We start from the raw sequence: 20,721 nt of genomic DNA on the forward strand, positions 1-20,721 counted from the left end.
GGAAGACATTAGTAGTCTAACGGACACTGTTACAGACTATATAAATTTCTGCATGGAGAACACCATACCCACCAGGACAGTAAGGTGTTTCTCCAACAACAAACCCTGGATCACACCAGACATAAAAGCTCTCCTGAAGGAGAAGAGGAGGGCTTTTGCATCAGGCAACATAGAGGAGCGGAGGACTGTGCAGCGCCAGCTGAGGAGGAGGATCAGAGAGGGGAAAAAATCCTACAGGAAGAGGATGGAGGAGCAGCTGCTGCAGAATAACGCCAGGGGAATCTGGAGGGGCCTGAAGACCATCTCAGGCCACGTACAACCCAGTCACTTATTTCCTAATTTTTCCCAAATTTATTGGTAAAATAGAAAATGACAACTCTTTCCATTTTCTTGATCAAAAAATATATAACTTGTTACAACCCAAGACCCGGACTGGGGGGGACCTGCAGTGGGCAAATGAGCTGAATCTCTTTTTCAATAGGTTCGATCAGATGCCTGCCTCCACTCAGTCTCTCCTGCTGCAGTCTCCACCTACTCCTCCTGCTGGCCGTGTCACCCCCTCCCCTCTTTTCTCCACAGTCTCCAGCTCCCAGCTACACCAGATAGCCACCACTCCTTCCTGTCCAGCCTTGGCCTTCACAACATCTCAGGTGAGGAACCAGCTGAAGAAGATGAAGGCGAGGAAGGCAGCGGGTCCAGATGGCATCAGCCCCCAGCTCCTCAAATCCTGCGCAGACCAGCTGTGTGGAATTGTCCAGCACATGTTCAACCTGAGCCTGAAGCTGGGCAGGGTCCCCCAGCTATGGAAAACATCCTGCCTGGTCCCGGTGCCAAAGACCCCCCACCCGAAGGAGCTCAACAGCTTCAGACCAGTGGCGCTGACGTCTCACCTGATGAAGACCCTGGAGAGACTGGTCCTTGTCCACCTGCGCCCCCTGGTGAGCTCCTCAATGGACCCAGTTCGCATACCAGCCTGGCATCAGTGTGGATGATGCCATCATCTACCTCCTCCACACTTCACTCTCCCACCTGGAGAAGGCGGGGAGCACTGTGAGGATCATGTTCTTTGATTTCTCCAGTGCTTTCAACACCATCCAGCCCACCCTACTGGGAGACAAGCTGGAGCGGGCGGGGGTGGCGCACCACCTCACCACATGGATCCAGGACTACCTCACAAACCGGCCACAGTATGTGAGGACACAGGACTGTGTGTCTGACGTGCTCCTCTGCAGCACGGGGGCCCCCACAGGGAACTGTTTTGGCTCCCTTCCTGTTCACCCTCTACACCTCGGACTTCAACTACAACACCCCTACCTGTCACCTGCAGAAGTTCTCTGACGACTCTGCGATTGTCGGCCTCATCACAGGCGGAGATGATCGGGAGTACAGAGAACTTACTCAGGGTTTTGTGGACTGGTGCCAGCAGAACCGCCTCCTGATCAATGCGGGGAAATCCAAAGAAATGGTGGTGGATTTCGGTAGGCGCCAGCACTCTTCACCTGCACCAGTGAATATCCGGGGAACAGATGTTGAGAGAGTCTCAACTTACAAGTACCTGGGTGTTCATCTGAACAATAAACTGGACTGGTGCGACAACACAGACGCCCTCTATAGGAAGAGTCAGAGCAGACTCTTCCTACTCAGGAGACTGAGGTCTTTTGGGGTTCAGGGGACACTCCTCAGGAACTTTTATGACTCGGTGGTTGCATCGGTCATCTTCCAGGGAGTGGTCACCTGGGCAGGCGGTGTCTCGGCCCGGGACAAGAAGCGGCTGGACAAACTGGTCAAGAGGGCTCTGTCCTGGGCTGCTCCCTGGACTCTGTGGACTCGGTGGGGGACAGGAGAATGTTGGCCAAGCTGTCATCAATGCTGGGCAACCCGGACCACCCCCTCCAGGGCACCCTAACAGCACTCCACAGCACCTTCAGTGACAGACTGTTACACCCTCGCTGTGCAAAGGAGAGATTCCGCCGTTCCTTCTTGCCTGCTGCTGTCAGACTCTTTAACAAGAACATTGTGTAGTCTCTACAAACTGGCGGTCATTAGTGCAATTGTGCAGTCCTGCACCTGAGCTCATATCATGCAATACCCAATATTCCCCACTACTGTAATACCGTGCAATACTCAACATTCCCCACTACTGTTAGTCTAGTTTTATTTTTATCCAATGCTGTTCCTTACATTTCACTACAGCACTGCAGCACTGTCACTTAGAGTACTTAGAGTATTTTTTCCTCTGTACTATGTACAGGCCGAAATGAGTGTTCCTCATATTTTTTATGTAGATGTAGGTTGGTGTGTATACACATGTGTATATACACATGTTACTGCGTATATCTACATAGGTTTGATTCTAAATGTTTGCCGTCAATGTTATACATTAATGGTCACATTATGCCGCCGCCCCTGTGTGACCTATATCTTTGCTACTGTAACAATGAAAATTTCCCCACTGTGGGATCAATAAAGGCATTCTTATCTTATCTTCTTATCTTATCATCATCTCCCACACCGCTTATCCTGTACAGGGTCGCGGAGAGGTGCTGGAGCTTATCCCAGCTGACTATGGGCGAAAGGCAAACTAAACTCTGAACTGGTCGCCACCCAGTCGCAAGGCATACATACAGACACAGATACAGTCACTGAGAGGGAACCGATCACACGCTGCCCGCACACAAGTCAGGCGAGTGTACCACTACACCAAATATGTCAAAGTCAAGGCCCGCGGCCGCATCCGGCCCGCGAGAAGGTTTTCTACGGCCCCTGGGATGATATTCCTTTATTATTAGATCTGGCCAGCAGCAAGCCGGTGTGGATAGCAGATCTGATCGGGTCCTTCTCGCCTGCTGAAGACGTCACGCTTTAAAATATATTTTAGCGACTTCAAAGAACACACCGTCAGACGTAGTTAAATTATCATGTTTTTATTAGTCCAACCGGCTAATAAGGGCCGCAGCCGACGCCAATACGTACCAGTCGCCAGTACGACAACCGTTCAGTCAAAAAAGAGCAACGGCTCTCGTGTTCGTCCTCTGCTACTCTCGCTAGCATGCCCTCCCATCCAGCGAGCCGAGCCGCACGACGCATTTATTAACTTCGGAAACAAAACAACTTGGCAAGACACAAATTCAACCACAACACAGATAATCCAATTCGTTACACTATTTCTTTGCATCAATGTTTGCCACCCCATGGCTGTTCTACATGCTGACTGAAGATTTCACGTCACTTTTCGTGGCTTTCAGAATCAGATTGTGGTGAAAGGTTATTTGGAGTAAAACACACTTTATTAGAAATACTTCATGTTAGAAATCTCACGTTGTTTTATTATTAGTAATTGTTGGCATTTGATAAATTCATTGAGTTTTGACGTAGTGCTTAGATGTCCCACACTGTGAGCAGGCGTTGAACGCTATTCGAGCGCTAAGTGTCGATAGTGAGTGACTTTTTTTTTTCTCTTTCCTCCTTTGACACAGCTCGTAGTTTGTTCGTGCCGGCAAACTCAGTAGTTGCAGATTGCCCGTGTTTCACCACGTTTGTTGTTGTGTGTAAATGTTAAAAGGTGAGTTTAATAATTTAAGTTTGTGTCAGGTAACTGCTGTACATAATAGCCTAGATATGTTCTCGTGAGTGATGATGTCACGTTGATGAACACTGGTTAGTTATTTTGGCTAGCATGCTAACTATTCTAGTGATGAAAGGTGTGAATGTGTATTGTATGTATTGTTTGGCTGATTAATTTCTTAACACAGTGAATTGTAATGTTTAGGCATATTGTTAACAAATGGATATGCATTGGATGATGTTGCTAGGTTATTCTTTGTGTTGTTGCAGACCACAATAAATAAACATGTCAAGTGTAATACAGGCCTGTGTTTTCTGACAGGATCACCCACATTCATACCTTGCCACTCTAAAATGGAGCTGGAGACATCATACCAATCATATGATCCTCTCCGTTTTACTTCACATTATGTACAGTTCATACAATCTTGCAGCCCGGGTCAACCAGAAAATTGTTTCCAGTTTGGCAGGAGAAACGCAAACAGAAGTGACGTACGAGCTGCCTCGCAAAAGTAGCAGTAATGTACTTCATTTCATTTTTTATTTAGTAACTCCGAACATAAAAACACAACAGCCAGGGGGTTAACAAACATAGACGCAAAGAAATATATTACAGATATATAAAGCGTGACATCATCAGCAGGCGCGAAGGACCCGATCCAATCTGGACATTTAAAACAATTTCAATGAACATTCTATGAGTCCGGCCCTCAGCTTGTCGCAAAATTTTGTATTTGGCCCTCCGTCCATTTGACTTTGACACCCCTGCACTACACCATCAGCGACTACATAGAGTAAACAATACAATGTAAAAACCTTTAACACTATAAAAAATAAAATACTTCTACTACAACTGTTGTTGATTTTTTTTGGGATGAAAAGCCTCTGCCAGAGTACGTTGTCTCTGTGTCCACGGGGGTGTTCTGGCTTGGGGATCTCCCCCCTCCTCCTCCTCCTCCCTCAACTTCGCTTGCAGCTCGTTACTCTCTGTAGGGTGAGCTTTTTTCATATGTTTGTGTAAATTCGTGGTGTTACCACAGTAGCGGAGCACTTTATTACACAAATCACACTTGGCACTGTCCTTTTCTCTTATTGTAAAAAAAAGTCCACACCGTGCTCCGATACTTGTTTGGCTCTGTCATTGCTTTAGGTTCCGGCTGCTCTCTCACTCTCCCGTCGCCCTCTCTGTTAGGGAGGGGCTAAAAGTGTGCCTGAGTCACTCACTCAGGCAGAGACTCAGGGTAGCTGGAGGCACTGGGCGAGAGGGGGGGGGCGCTTTGAGCAAAGTATTGATCCCAGGACAATAGTATCGATCCGATCCAAGGACTTACTTTATATCGATAATATCGATATTTGGATCGATCCACTCACCCCTAGCAGCAATGCGACCGGTAGAAGCACTAGTCCTCCGCAGAAATGATTGCAAAAATACAGAGGACTCGAAAGCAGAAAACACATGGGTCGTAAAAGTGAGAGAAAATATCTATCAAGTGCACTGCACCCTGGTTCTGCCAAGGCAGAAAGCTCTTTGCCCTTGGCAACTCATAGGAAAAATTCTGATTGGATGACAATACAACCTTCTAAATTATGGATTAATAAATATACATCATATATGAATTAATTGCAGATATCAATACTTTAGCTTGAGGATCCATACTTAAAATTGAGCACTCTGGATCGGAATATCGATATTTTGGTATCCATCTTCCCATCCCTAGTTGAAGGCAGTCAGGTCGGCCGTCCCTGCTGATGAGGTGTCCCTTTTTTATTTTTCCAGGAGTTGGCAACCCTACACAAAACAGACTCCGCCACCGCAATTCTTTCCTCCGTTTGCAATGGCCCTATCCTCTCGATAGCATGCTAGCTGCTCTAGTACATGAAAGAATCAGAAACGTCACGTAGCCATGTCTCAGGGAAAACCATCGCACAGCAATTACTCAACTTTCGATTTGCTGATCTCAGTCATATATGTTCCGTTTTGTTGTCCAGCAACTGCACATGAGCCAGGAGGATAGATGGTAAGGCTGGAGTTGGATTAGCCTCTTCCTAGCTCGGATAACTCTGCGCTTGTCCCTCTTCTGCTTCCTATGGTTCCACCTGTTTGGGAGAGGAGTAGTGGTAGTAGTGGCGAGTCCGGTGTTGTGGCAAGCTGACGGAGTAATCCGAGTCCCTTTAGTGTCTCTGCTTTTGATCGTCCAAAAACATTGCAAATCTTGTTTTTCCAAATGTCTGTCGGCTGTATTTGTATTCCCTTGTAGTTTGAAGGGAAAAACCTTCGGACAAACACTTTTCTGACAAACAAAACACAGAATGATGGTGAGAGTGAGAGGTTGTTGCATTTACACATGCCGCCACTTTGTGCCAGAAGTAGCAACTATTTTGGCCTGTATTGCTAAGATTAGAAACTATTTGCCACTCCTTTTCCACTGTTTGGGATTGGGACCTTTAGTCCTCGAATAGCAGGCGAATCATTGGACCCGACTGGCCCAATAAAAAGGTGTGCAAATATTCCTCAGCGTCCACTGATAGTGTAGTGGTACACACGCCTGAGTTGTGTGCGGGCAGCGTGGGATCGATTCCCGCTCAGTGACAGTGTCTATGTGTGCCCTGCGACTGGCTGGCGACCAGTTCGGGGTGTAGTCTGCCTTCGCCCATTGACGGCTGGGATAGGCTCCAGCAACTCCCCGCGACCCTATATAGGATAAGCGGTTTGGAAGATGACATGACATGACATATTCCTCAGCAGTATGCTATTGTCCACTGTCGGGTCGAAGATGTATTTCAACAAATAAGGAAATTAATTTCTGCAAGGAAGAGGCCAAACGTGCTGTTGCCGTTGGAGAGGAGAGGCCTCTCTGCAAGGGACAACATAAGAGCTGTTTGCAGACCCAAAATCTGTGTAGAAACTTGTTTATACCAGCAGAGGCCTCTCTGCAAGACACCCTACAATTCTTTTGCTTTCCAAAACAAGTGTACAAGTGTGTCACTTGTGAAAGCACGTTCTCAGGGCTTCCATGGATGTTTGAGGCATCTTGGCTGCCCTGGAACAATGTTGTTGAACATGTGGTTTCCAGTACTGGTGAATCAAAAAGAGGTTACGGGAGTTTAGAAAATTACTAACCAAACACTTGCTACCCTGCAAGCACTCGCCGCTCAATGAGATATGGCCTTTAGTTGGATATGTTTACATCCAACTCAACTCCAGCAACACTGACAGGAACACAGCACTCAATTAACGGTACAAAGCTTCCCCCTACCCCACATCAGAATCTCTGAACACATCACTGCCATACTAATGCCAGCATACAGAGTGTGAAAGTTGCCAAACCAGTTTTGAAGCAGGTAAGAGTGTGGCCAGAGAAGCCCTACTCTATTCTTAAAGGCTGCTTTGATACAAGAGACTGCGAAATGTTCGAACAGACAGCAATGATAACCACAATAATAATAACAACCTACGACAATAATTTAAGTGTACAAGTGTGTCACCTATGAAAGCACATTTCTCAGGGCTTCCATGGATGTTTGAGGCATCATGGCTGCCCTAAAACATGTGGTACTGGTGAATCAAAAAGAACTTAGAAAATTGCTAACCAAACATTTGCTACCCTGCAAGCACTCGCCTCTCAATGAAATATGACCGTGAGGCTACGCAGTCATGGCTACCCAGGACAAAATTGTTGAAAAATGTATTGTAGTTGACTATTTATGCACCAGGTAAAAGAAAATAAATCAAGATGTGTGGACACGGTTGAAGTCATTTTGAGGTTTTCTTTTCTTTACCTAATTTTTGTTATTTTCACCAGGTTTTGTCTATGTGATTGTGAGCAACAAAGTCTAATGATGCGCAGGTTACAAAATGTAGCCTTCCCCTCCAAACTAATGGTCAATGAAGTGAAGTCTGCTTGGAATACCAAAGAGCAAGCATCTCCCCTGTGACTTTGTGTTCAGGGAAAACCTGCAGAATTTGCGGAGGGTGGGGGTGCAATTGCATTGCAAAGCAGGGAGGTGGCTTCTTGATAACTGAAGTAAAAAAGATACCCAAACAAATAAATAGTAACACAGACAAGAGGATCAGTGTTTTTTTTAATTTTTTTATAAACCTATAACTGTATTTGCATGTGAAAATAACCGTAGCTGCGCATCACCTATTTTCCGTCTGCATATTTAATCGACCAACGTCGTCCAAGTCGGTCCAAGTCAGCCAAACGACGTCGAGAACGGACTTGACCTGTATACGTCACACGCAGGTGTCACAAACATGACACGCGGCCGAGTAAGGAAAAAACTAAGTGTTGTGTACCTTGTACCAGACACAGTGACATATTGTTTTTATTTCACCATTTACAAAGCGGCGTGTATCTGTTGTTGTTGATATTTTTCCTTTGTTTGGCGGCGTGTCTGCTCGTGTGGCGCTTGCTTGTGACGTAAAGATTGCGTTCACGACGCCGATTGGCTGTCGCCGACGAAGGATGGACCGGGACCACGTGGTCGATTAAATATGCAGGACGGAACGCGGGGTCGGTTAGGCGATGCCCAGTGTACATTCAGCCACGTATCAAAACGAAGCCCCGTCATCATATGTCTTGATTTATGGTTTTTTTTTTTAATAAACCATCACGCAAGCATTGAACTCCATGCCTTAGGCAGTAGTGACACCTAGGGGTAGAATCAGCGCACAGCATGTATCCACAGCCAGGGGGCTCATCCCAGGCTCTGTTTCATATTATGATACTCCATATTATGCTGAGTGTCTGTTCTATTTGGGGCAGTATTTGGTACCAAAATCACTTGATTATGCTACCTCAAAGATTCTACGCCTAACCAATCATAATGATGATATAATGATATAATGATATGATATATCATTGATATAATTTCAACGCTGGCTTTCTGAGATCGACTATGATTCATCCACACTAGAATATAAAGACAATACATATGGGACAGTACAGTAAAACAGGGAAAGGGAAATATCACTGATAATAAATGTATTTTTTAAACTATTAAAAATGTATTTAGGTTTATGAAATTTTGACCACTGTTTTGGGGTAAATAGAAGGAAATAGAGAGTTTGGGGAAGGCATATGATACAGTATAGTATATGATATGAAGATTTTATTTTATGATCACACCTCTGATTCAAATCATTATAAGTCATTTTTTATCTTATTTTTTTCATTTAATTGGTAAAGAATATATTGTTCTTGTTATGCACGATTCAATTTATGTTGAATGTGTGCTCGGTGTGATATTTTTCATGTTTTATCAATGAGTACTGTTTTTCTCATTAATAAAGTTTTGTGGGGGCTGCTATTATCTCAAATGAATTCGGTGCACTTATATATTGATACAATGTAGTGGATTAGCTATTAATTTTGAAGTCCTGTCGAGTTAGGTTGCAAAATAGTTTGAATTCCACTTTCCAATCTTTAAATTTGGGTTCATGTCCATTTACACCCGTTATTAAGAAATCTGTTGAGGATTCAAATTCGTTTTTTTTATTGTTGTTTTTGTTATTGCACTGTTTTAACTAGTTATAACCTATAATATTGACAAATACCAGATTTTAAAACTTCCATAGTTCCTGAAAAAAGGGACAAAAATTGGCAAAATGGGGAATTTTCTGACACATTTATTGAAAGAAAAAGACAAAAACAACCAGGTGGACTGCTATAATTGGAGTAATTAGCCCCCACTGTCTATGGATACATGCTGTGCGCTGATTCTACCCATAGTCATAGGTGTCAGTAATGCTAAGGTAACACTCTTTCCGGAGAGCTTGTGTCACATGCATAAAACGAAGATGCTGATAGGACTAAGAGATCTCAGTTCTGCAATCGATTGCTCATCCTCAAGAGCCTGGATTTTTCCTCACGAACTGAAAATGAGCATTGAAAGTTTGAATTTTTACTCGTGAAACTGAATGAAAAGTCACACGAACGGAATCAGTGTGGAAAGGATTTGAATTTGGCTGAGCAAAAAAAGACGCTTACCCCTTAAAACCATTTTTGTCCTGTCTAGAGGACTAAAGCCTGGATGTCACTAAATTTCTTAAAGTGACACTTGGATGAGCTTAACATTGGCACTTACATAATAGGTTTGCATGTAAAAATGACATCAGTACTAAAATGCCCACCTCAAAAGACTGTAGTGATTTAAGGGCTTTTTTTGTGATTAAGTTTACGACAAATTGCCCCACCCCTTTTTTGGGCGTGGCTTATGTTATGTTTTCAGTCTCAGCTGTCTACGCCACGGGAGGGAGCCAAGCGTGTTAACATTGCTCGCTTTGTCAGTTCTGTTGTCTAAAATGGCGACCAATCGCCACCAAAATGCAAATGCACATTACTACTCTGGTCCACTTCAACCTGTGAAAGTATAAAATGTTCTGCACAATAGTTTGGATTTATTGACAAAACGTGATCTCATCATGATCACCTCCACAAAATCAAAAATACTGTGACGATCGCTTCTCCACTTACACAGACTGAAGCGGACAAGAGCATGAATGCGCACACGAACCCTGACTGGTTATATTTCTGACATTTAGCGACGCTAAATTCGGGTCAACTCTCGGGAGGCAGACGACGACTGGCAGTGGGCAAGCAATCATGGCAAGCATGGATCTTTATCCCCCCCCCCCCCCCTTTCCTCCCCTCCCCAGCTAACAGTAGGATAACAGTACAGCTAATAGCAACAACTAGCTTCCGGCCGTTAAAACAAAAGGCGTTAGCACAACAACATTAGTTCCTTACTGTCCGCGCAGCGTGTGGAGGTGATCATGAGCCTATGTCTTCATGTCGCAGGGTTGCTTCCCAAGCAGTCACGTGCGTTGTCCGACACCGCTTGCAGCCGCCAGCTTCGGCGTGAGTGAAGCGGCGTGAGAGTGAGGTAATACCTCATCGAACAAGCGTCAATGTTCAGCAAACAAAAAGTTCCAGCGAGGAGGCTGACTACACAGCCGAGTGTGGCTGCATTGGAACGTACCATTTCGGCTGTTCTGTTCCATTGGACGGGGTGTTGTCGAAAAACTGTGGCCATTCCTCATCCAAATAAATGTGCACGCCCACTCATTCCCACTTCAGTCTCTGTAAATATCTTGACTGGTGTTAAATGCCTCGCCCGTCCTAACTGTGATCAGCAAAGAAGCAGTGTTTTATTTCTATTTTTTTAGCAAGAAGCAGTGCCCAGCATAAATCTATGTAGCTCTGCTCACTTCCACATTTCCTCATTCTCATATAAATCAGACACAGAGAGGTTAATCCTTTTGATATGTTGAAGTGGTCATTAGTTAGGATGTCCACATAAATTTTGGTGCCAATTGATCACCATTTTTGGACGTTATAAGCAATATAACCACTGATTTTCAATGGAGAGTTTGTAATTGGTTCCTCCAGTGACTCCGACCGAACAAGGATAGAACGGTAGGGGGCGTGGCCATTCTCCTCATTACAAGAGGCGTTATTCATGGAGTCACTTATTTCCTAATTTTTCCCAAATCTATTGGTAAAATAGAAAATGACAACTCTTTCCATTTTCTTGATCAAAAAATATATAACTTGTTACAACCCAAGACCCGGACTGGGGGGGACCTGCAGTGGGCAAATGAGCTGAATCTCTTTTTCAATAGGTTCGATCAGATGCCTGCCTCCACTCAGTCTCTCCTGCTGCAGCCTCCACCTACTCCTCCTGCTGGGCGTGTCACCCCCTCCCCCCTTTTCTCCACAGTCTCCAGCTCCCAGCTACACCAGATAGCCACCACTCCCTCCTGCCCAGCCTTGGCCTTCACAACATCTCAGGTGAGGAACCAGCTGAAGAAGATGAAGACGAGGAAGGCAGCGGGTCCAGATGGCATCAGCCCCCAGCTCCTCAAATCCTGCGCAGACCAGCTGTGTGGAATTGTCCAGCACATGTTCAACCTGAGCCTGAAGCTGGGCAGGGTCCCCCAGCTATGGAAAACATCCTGCCTGGTCCCGGTGCCAAAGACCCCCCACCCGAAGGAGCTCAACAGCTTCAGACCAGTGGCGCTGACGTCTCACCTGATGAAGACCCTGGAGAGACTGGTCCTTGTCCACCTGCGCCCCCTGGTGAGCTCCTCAATGGACCCACTCCAGTTCGCATATCAGCCTGGCATCAGTGTGGATGATGCCATCATCTACCTCCTCCACACTTCACTCTCCCACCTGGAGAAGGCGGGGAGCACTGTGAGTATCATGTTCTTTGATTTCTCCAGTGCTTTCAACACCATCCAGCCCACCCTACTGGGACACAAGCTGGAGCGGGCGGGGGTGGCCCACCACCTCACCACATGGATCCAGGACTACCTCACAAACCGGCCACAGTATGTGAGGACACAGGACTGTGTGTCTGACGTGCTCCTCTGCAGCACGGGGGCCCCACAGGGAACTGTCTTGGCTCCCTTCCTGTTCACCCTCTACACCTCGGACTTCAACTACAACACCCCTACCTGTCACCTGCAGAAGTTCTCTGACGACTCTGCGATTGTCGGCCTCATCACAGGCGGAGATGATCGGGAGTGCAGAGAACTTACTCAGGGTTTTGTGGACTGGTGCCAGCAGAACCGCCTCCTGATCAATGCGGGGAAACCCAAAGAAATGTGGCTCTTCCAGATCCCACCTTGTTGACCTGGGCCCCATGGCTTCATATCTATATAGCCAACAGTCTCTAACTTGGGTTTTAAAATGGTCAGTGATCATAAATTGGACCAGCAAATCAGCGCTGTTGTTAGGTCCGGCTTCTTTCATCAGCTGATAAGGTAAAGGTTGTTTTATCTTTCAAGAAGGCATCCAATATGTAAATAATAATTATGATAAAGACTCACATAAATCGATTGAATTTTCATTTGAATCTCTGAAGTTCAGGAATCATACAATAATCAGATCTGGGCAGCTTTTCCATCGTCGCAAATGCTCTCAACCGAGACGGGCGAGGGCAGAAAAAGGGTGCGGTCTAACATGCAGCCCTCACATTTATACTGTTTTCAAAATCCAAACATAATGTGGGTTGGTCTCATCCCTGGCTGGCTTCGTCTGTTTTCCGGTGTCTATTGTAATGTGTTTCATGTTAATTTATTGAATTCACTTGTATTATGGCTATTTTGTTTTTGTATGTAAAGCTGTGGCTGTTGTGAAATAAATGAAATATATAAATAAAATTGTATTGTGCCATACAAGGGTTAAAGACGGTAGCAAACTGGCCTACAGGGATGAGGTGAAAAATCTGGTGGATTGATGCACGGTAAATAAAATTATCATCAGTGTTGACTTGAAATCTTGGGCTAGCCACATATGGCACTCCTTACCGATGACACCAAGTAGTCAGCGACACAAAGTTTCTGGGAGTACAGATCTTGCAGTGGACTAACTTGGTGGCTGCACACCACCTACATGGTGAAAAAGGCACAACAATCTGCACTTCCTCAGCCAGTTGCGGGGTCTCCTTAGCCCCTTCCATCATGACCACCTTCTGCAGATGCACCATCAAGTCCGCTGACCCACTGCATCTGTCTGGTTTGGGGCCTGAGGATGCACATTGTCATGGTCAATCAACCCCTAGTTGAGCTGCCACAACTCTCCCCTCTTCTCACGGACTGAACAAAGCTATGCCAGAGGATCGCAGTAGATATGCTGGTTGACTGCCTGACCCACACTGAAGTGGAAAACTTGTCATCTTGTCCTGGAGCTTTTTGGACACCTCATATATAGTATGTAGTATTTGTTTGGAATGTAGCCTGACGCATTTCTCTTTTAGATCTTGGAGCCTACTTCACTTTGTGATCTCAACAAACATATTGGTAATCAGGCCTGGATGTGAACAGTGAAACTGTACTCTGCTTTCCAAACACTGACAAATTAGAGTTAACTCCTGATTTAACAAATTACAAAACACTCATCTTTTACAAATGTATTTAATTGGGTTGTTTTGGGGGAAAGATGAATTAGCCCAGTGATCCAAAAATATTTAAGCGTGACGAATGTCATTGGCGGCGGAATCCTCATACTTCCAAAATCATCGCTTTTCAGAAGACCTCCAAAACAGCATGTTTGTTCAACAATTACCACTATCATCAAAGAGAGCATGCCATTTTCAACATGATCGATCATTTGTAAAAACAACACCCACACGTGCGCACTGACCAAAAGATTTTTGGAAAAAAAAAAGTACATTTACCAAATTGTGACAGACATGTATGCAAAAACAAAACATTCACAGCATTGTACATATGGGAACTCTGCACCAAAAAGTTTGAATTGAAGAAGCCTTTTGGGTTCAAGGTGAAACAACAACCATGAAGAGTCCAGTTGCCTGCCTCTAATCAACCTTTGCGGATTACAATACCCCGGATGACTGACATTCTATACAGACAATATTTGATCCATTTCATTTTTAAATCAAAAAGGTTCCGTGCGTCTGCAGAGCCGCAAGATGCTTGTCATTGCGACTCATCAGATTCTTGGCATGTTTTCAAGTGACACTCCTGGACCTCCAACTCCTCGGCACTCACCATGGCCGGGTCGATGGCAGCGTAGCGTGTTCCATGGAACTGACGCAAATGAATCTAAAGATCGAGGAAGAAGTGACAATATGAGTCCTTTAAAAATTATGATACAGAGCAAAAAAGCTACAGTATTTTCCTGACGATAAGTCCCTCTGGCTGGCAAAAATAGAATAGCTTCTCAATGAGTTAAGGAATGTCAAACACAACAAGGGGCAGGGTGATGCTCAGGCAATCCCTGAAGAAGTCTTTAAGAAATGCTGCCAATGCCTTAAACATTGTCACAAATGAGGAGGATAAGGCATTTCTTTTTGCTCAGCATGAGCTAAGCAGTGATGAGCAGCAACATCTGATTCAAGTTGTTTTGCGACATTCTACAGAATTCCTTTTTGGACTCCAAAAAGAAGAGTTCTGAAGACAGTGTAACAGTTTAGCATACAGTTCAACAACATTTAACAGTCAGCGTTAAAGTTTATCAGACAGTTTAATATTTAGATGTCAAAAATAGCATGGCACGGTGGTTGACTGGTTAGCATGTCCGCCTCACAGTTCAGAGGTTGTGGGTTCGATTCTGGCTCCGGCCTTCCTCTGTGGAGTTTGCATGTTCTCCCCATGCCTGCGTGGGTTTTCTCCGGATAGTCCGGTTTCCTCCCACATCCCAAAAACATGCATGGTAGGTTGATTGGGCACTCTTAATTGCCCCTAAGTGTGGTTGTGAGTGCGGATGTTTGTTTGTCTCTGTGTGCCCTGAGATTGGCTGGCGACCAATTCGGGGGGCCCCCCGCCTACTGCCCGAAGACAGCTGGGTTAGGCTCCAGCACTCCCCGCGACACTTGCGTGGATAAGCGGTGTAGATGGATTGATGGATGTTAAAACTGTTATTTTAATACAAATTTCAATCATTATGTCACAGTTACCTCTAGACAAAAAAAGGCACCTTTGGGTGTCTTATGTGCTAAATTCAAGGTGATTGAGGCAGGGGTAAATCTTGTCTGATTTAGACAAAACTTCACTAGAAGAGGTTTTTCAACTATTTCAACAAATTTAGAGGGCTGGAGCTTAGAATTTCTAACTTTTAATTTTAAGGACCACCCTAGTCTGTAGGGTTTCACAATTCCAATATTCACTCTGAGGGCAGTGAGAAGTATGATGAGGGCCGCGGTTCGGGTTTGTCTGACAGCCCTGCTTTACAGATTGTCTCCGCAAAAACGGGGGTCTTCTCTGTAAAAATTACATACCTGTATGTAGAGGTTCACGTCGGCACTTCGGCAAAGGTAAGGGAAGTTTCCACCAGTTTTCAGATGAGCTCGTTTGGCATTGGGAAACAATTTATACATCTCTTCCTTTGCTTCTAAAGACAGTGCACTCTGATCAAAAACCTAAGTAGTGTAAAAACAAACACAGTGGCTTATGAGAGCTGCTGTACGAAGGAATGTTTTGCATTCATATTCACGTGTATAAGCCAATAACGTAATGACAGCCCAAAACGTAATAAATTTGCCCATTTTTAAATGTAATAGGCCCATAATGTAATAACTGAACAATACATTTTTATTTATATAGGGCATTTCATAACAGCGAGAGCTGTGAAAAAGCACTTTACATACAAACAATGAAAAGGCCATAATACAACAAGTGGAATCAATAAATTAACATAAAATACTATATAAAAAAGACACCGGAAAAGAGCCGAAAATTTCAGGTCCGATCAAAAGCCAGAGAATAGAAATTGTCTTCAACCGGGTTTTCAAAATGGACTAAGAGGGGGTATGTCTCACATCCAATGTGAGGTCATTCCAAAGGGAAGGACCAGCAGTTGAAAAGGCTCGATCCCCTCTGAGGCTCCGCTTGGTCCTCGGCACCTTGAACAGCACCTGGTCCGCAGACCTGAGGCTGCGGGAAGGTGCGTAGGAATGGAGGAGCTCAGAGAGGTACGCCGGGGCGAGGCCATTTAATGACTTATAGACAAATAGGAGAATCTTAAATTGAACCCTAAAATGCACTGGGAGCCAGTGAAAGGGGGCCAGAATTGGTGTTATGTGCTCCATCTTCCAAGCTCCAGTTAGTAGGCGGGCATCAGCATTTTGGACCAACTGGAGACGTTTGAGAGAGGACTGGCTGACTCCATAATAAAGTGCATTACAGTAATCCAGCCGAGATGTAACAAAGGCATGGATGACTGTTTCTAAGTGCTGATGGGAAAGGAGGGGCTTTACCGTAGCCAGCTGTCTAAGGTGAAAGAAGCTCAACTTTACAACAGCACTGATTTGCTGGTCCAATTTAAGATCACTGTCCATTTTAAAACCCAAGTTTGAGACCCAGGGGGCCCAGGTCAACAAGGTGGGATGCAGACGAGCCACTGGGCCCGAAGACCATAACTTCTGTTTTCTGTTGATTGAATTTTAATAAATTCAGTGACAACCAGTCTTTGATGTCCTATAGGCAGGACAAAAGTGGTCTTATGGAGAAGGTGTCTTTTTTGCTCAGCGGGATATAGATTTGACAGTCGTCCGCAGAGAGTGGAAGGAAATACCACCCCCTCCAGGGCACCCTAACAGCACTCCACAGCACCTTCAGTGACAGACTGTTACACCCTCGCTGTGCAAAGGAGAGATTCCGCCGTTCCTTCTTGCCTGCTGCTGTCAGACTCTTTAACAAGAACATTGTGTAGTCTCGACAAACTGGCGGACATTAGAGCAATTGTGCAGTCCTGCACCTGAGCTCATATCGTGCAATACCCAAAATTCCCCACTACTGTAATACCGTGCAATACTCAACATTCCCCACTACTGTTAGTCTAGTTTTATTTTTATCCAATGCTGTTCCTTACATTTCACTACAGCACTGTCACTTACTTAGAGTATTTTTCCTCTGTACTATGTACAGGCCAAAATGAGTGTTCCTCATACTTTTTATGTAGATGTATGTTGGTGTGTATATGCATGTGTATATACACATGTTACTGCTCATATTTACATAGGTTTGATCCCAAATGTTTGCCGTCAATGTTATACATTAATGGCTACATTATGCCGCCGTCCCTGTGTGACCTATATCTTTTCTGTTGTAACAATGAAAATTTCCCCACTGTGGGACCAATAAAGGCATTCTTATCTTATCTTATCTTATAATATATCTGTGTATATATACCGTATTAGCCCGAATATACGACTGTGTTTTTTGCATTGAAATAAGACAGAAAAAGTGGGGGTTGTCTTATATTCGGGGTCTAGACATTACACCCATTCACGACGCTTGATGGCACCAGATATAATTGAAGCGAATGCTGAACTTGACTCCGCAGGCCAAAGCAACCCCTGTCACGTGAGGATGACGTGCTATGGGAGGAGCCAGAGGATGGGATTAAGGACAGCGACACTGAGCACAGCGAGGCAGATAATGGTTTGTGAGGAGTAATGTTCTGTCACGATAGATCTCAGCTACTCTCAAGTTAAACCAGTTTGCATTATTTTATTGCAATGTTTTTCCTTATTCATATTTGTTTCAAGACTACAGTTAGACTTCACTTTGATTGGTTAATGCAGTTATTGCAATTTTGTTGTTTGATCACAATGGATTGGTTTATTTACATTTCTAAAACCAGAAGTCATTCATTTACGAATGTGATTACATATTTAAATGTTGAGATATTAAGATTTGAATGAGGCAAAATAACATGCCTTTTCTCTCAAATATATTGTTAAAATCATTTGTTTCAGATGTACTGTAATTATTTTCTGTACAAAAATTAATTTGGTGTTCAAAAAACTTTTTTCAAACTTGAGTCTTGAAAAAGAGGGAGTCGTCCTCCCCCGGGATGTGGGCAAAGTTCTGCCGGAGGTGGGAGTTGAAACTCCTTCTGACAGGGTATTCTGCCAGACGTTCCCAGCAGACCCTCACAATACGTTTGGGTCTGCCAGGTCGAACCGGTATCTTCACGCACCATCGGAACCAACACACCACCAGGTGGTGATCAGTTGACAGCTCCGCCCTCTCCTCACAAGAGCGCCAAAACATGCGGTCACAAATCCGATGATACGACTACACAGTCGATCATCGAACTGCGGCCTAGCGTGTCCTGGTTCCAAATGGACATATGGACACCCTTATGTTTGAACATTGTGTTCGTTATGGACAGGTTATTCTTGACATACCTTTACAACCCCCCCTCCACGTTTGTAGTTTCTATTTTGTTTAAACATTTCATATCCTTCAATATTAAAGTTATCGGGCCTATCATGCTTTATCTATGTTTCTGAGATTGCAATTATGTCAAAAGGGGTTTTGAAATCTGAAAGAAAGTCTCTTATTTTCTCATAGTTTGCATAGAGACTCAGACTATTTAAGTGGATTATCGACAATGCGTCTTTTTGATTTACAGGAATATGGTAATTCTGATAATATTCACACCTGCTATCAATTTCACCATAGAAATTAATATCAGGGTCAACAAAATCTAACTTATTTGGCATGTCTGCTTCCTGATGCAAGGTAACAAGCTCATAACTAGAGCTGCAAGCAGCTATAAAGGACCCTCGCAGCCCTGGCAACGTTGGGGTACCAGCACGTCGGGATGCTCGCACATCAGAATTGAATAATCGAAATTATCACGTGGATCAAGTTACAGCAGCTTTTGCAGTCAAGGTGAGTCCAAACTTGAAAGTACATTCAAAATGGCGGACTTCCTCTTAGGTTTAGCATATGGCACCAAGAGGCTTTTTTGTAGGTCTCTTTCTGTTTTATATACTATCAAATCTTCGTAGATGTAGGTGAAGCGTGTAACCGGGGCCACTTTTGATACATTTTCTAGGGGGCGGTAGCGAGCCATCCTTTAAAGATTGCACAATTGAATATTTACTTATTGATTAATTTACCAGGCCTTCTATGTGTGCAAAGTTTCATGAGTTTTCGTGCATGTTTACATTCTCAAAATCATCATTGTGTTATTGGCAAACAGGGCTTTACCATGGCAACAGCTTATTGCGAAAAATCTCATACTTCGTGTTTTAACATCATGAAGGCCTAAACACTCTTCCGAGCAAATATGAGGGAGATCTGGCTAACCTACCAGGAGAGACAATTGAAAGAATAAATGTGTACTTCATTTACCAGTAGGGGGTGCTCCCACTACGATGAAAAGTTAGTTCGTAGATGTCTTCAGGTGTAGACTCTCATCAAATGTGTGAAAATTTGACAAGATATTATCATGTGGATCACATTACAGCTGCTTTTAAAGTCAATATGATGTCGAATTGTAAATTCAAAATGGCGGACTTCCTGTTAGGTTTAGCACATGGCTCCAAGAGACTTTTTTGTAGGTCATGACCTGTACAAATACAACCAAATTTTTGAAGATATAGGTGAAATTTACAACTGGGGCTGATTTTAAAAAAAATTATAGGTGGCGCTAGCGAGCAATTTTTTAAACAAATGCGACGTAAAACCAAAAAAAAGATGATTTCACCAGGCCTGATGTGTGTGCAAAGTTTCGTGAGATTTCATGCATGTTTGGACTGTCAAAATCAGCGTGGTTTTATTTGCGAACAGCCCTTTGCCATGGCGACAGCTTTTAACAAAAAAATCACAAATATCGTATTTTAACATCAGGAATGTCTACAGAGTCTTCTGAGCAATTCTGAGGTCGACCTGGTTAATTTGCCATGAGAAAAAGATCAAAGAAAAAAACATGTACTTCCTTTAGCCAATAGGTGGCGCTACCAATACGATGAAAAATAAGTTCAAAAATGTCTTCAGGATTTGACTTTTATCAAATCTCAGTACTTTTTTAGAAGAAATTATAATGTGGGTCAAGTTCCAGCAGCTATTTTAATCAGAGCAAATTCATACTTTAAACTTAATTCAAAATGTCCGACTTCCTGTTTGGTTTAGGATATGGCTCCAAGAGACTTTTTTTGTAGGCCTTGAACTGTTACACATACCACCAAATTTTCGTCGATCTAGGTGAAAAGTACAACCCCGGCTGAATTTTAAAACATTTCTAGGGGGCGCTAGCGAGCCATTTTTCACAAATTGCTAAAAAAATAAGAAAATATTGATGATTTCGCCAGACCTGATGTATGTGCAAAGTTTCGTGAGATTTCGAGCATGTTCAGACCCTCAAAATGAGCGTTGTTTTGGGGGGACGAACTGCGTGTTGCCATGGCAACAGCTTATCGCGAAAAATCACAAATTTCCTATTTTAATATTAGGAAGTCGTAAACACTCTCCCGAGCAAAGATGAGGTGTATCCGGTTAAACTGCTAGGATTCAAAACATCAAAGAAAAAAACATGTATTTCCTTCAGACACTAGGTGACGCAACCACTACGATGAAAAATATGTTTGTAGATGTCTTCAGCCCTTGGCTATCATCAAATATGAAAAATTTCGAGAAATTTTGATTATCTGAGCCAAGTTAAAACTGTATTTATTGTCACGTTGAATAATCAGACACTGCGGCAACATCAAGGCAACGACCTTTGCCAAAAAGTCACAATATTCGGCGTAGAGCAAGATCAACGTCTTGAGGGTTTTTCTGAGAGATTTTCAGTTGGATTCGTTCAACGGGCTTCGAGCAGTAAATAGAAATGTAAAAAATGACATTATTTTTGCCACTAGGTGGCGCTAAATGTATAATGGAATATT

General features: G+C 43.8%; 1 protein-coding gene across 1 annotated transcript in view; it reads right to left on the reverse strand.

Annotated features, from left to right (window-relative positions):
• Positions 1-13,470: 13,470 nt before the first annotated feature.
• spg21 (SPG21 abhydrolase domain containing, maspardin) overlaps positions 13,471-20,721 on the reverse strand; it is a 43,096-nt gene continuing 35,845 nt past the window's right edge. The window contains exons 8-9 of the mRNA XM_086026035.1: positions 15,316-15,456; positions 13,471-14,140 (exon numbers count right to left, since the gene is read on the reverse strand). Coding sequence (XP_085882161.1) covers positions 14,015-14,140; positions 15,316-15,456 — 267 coding nt within the window. The 3' untranslated portion in view covers positions 13,471-14,014. The remainder of the gene's footprint in view (positions 14,141-15,315; positions 15,457-20,721) is intronic.

The sequence above is a fragment of the Filicampus tigris genome, chromosome 3 (genome assembly GCF_054856515.1).
Source record: "Filicampus tigris isolate MCC_2025a chromosome 3, RoL_Ftig_1.0, whole genome shotgun sequence".
Taxonomy (NCBI): Eukaryota; Metazoa; Chordata; class Actinopteri; order Syngnathiformes; family Syngnathidae; genus Filicampus; species Filicampus tigris.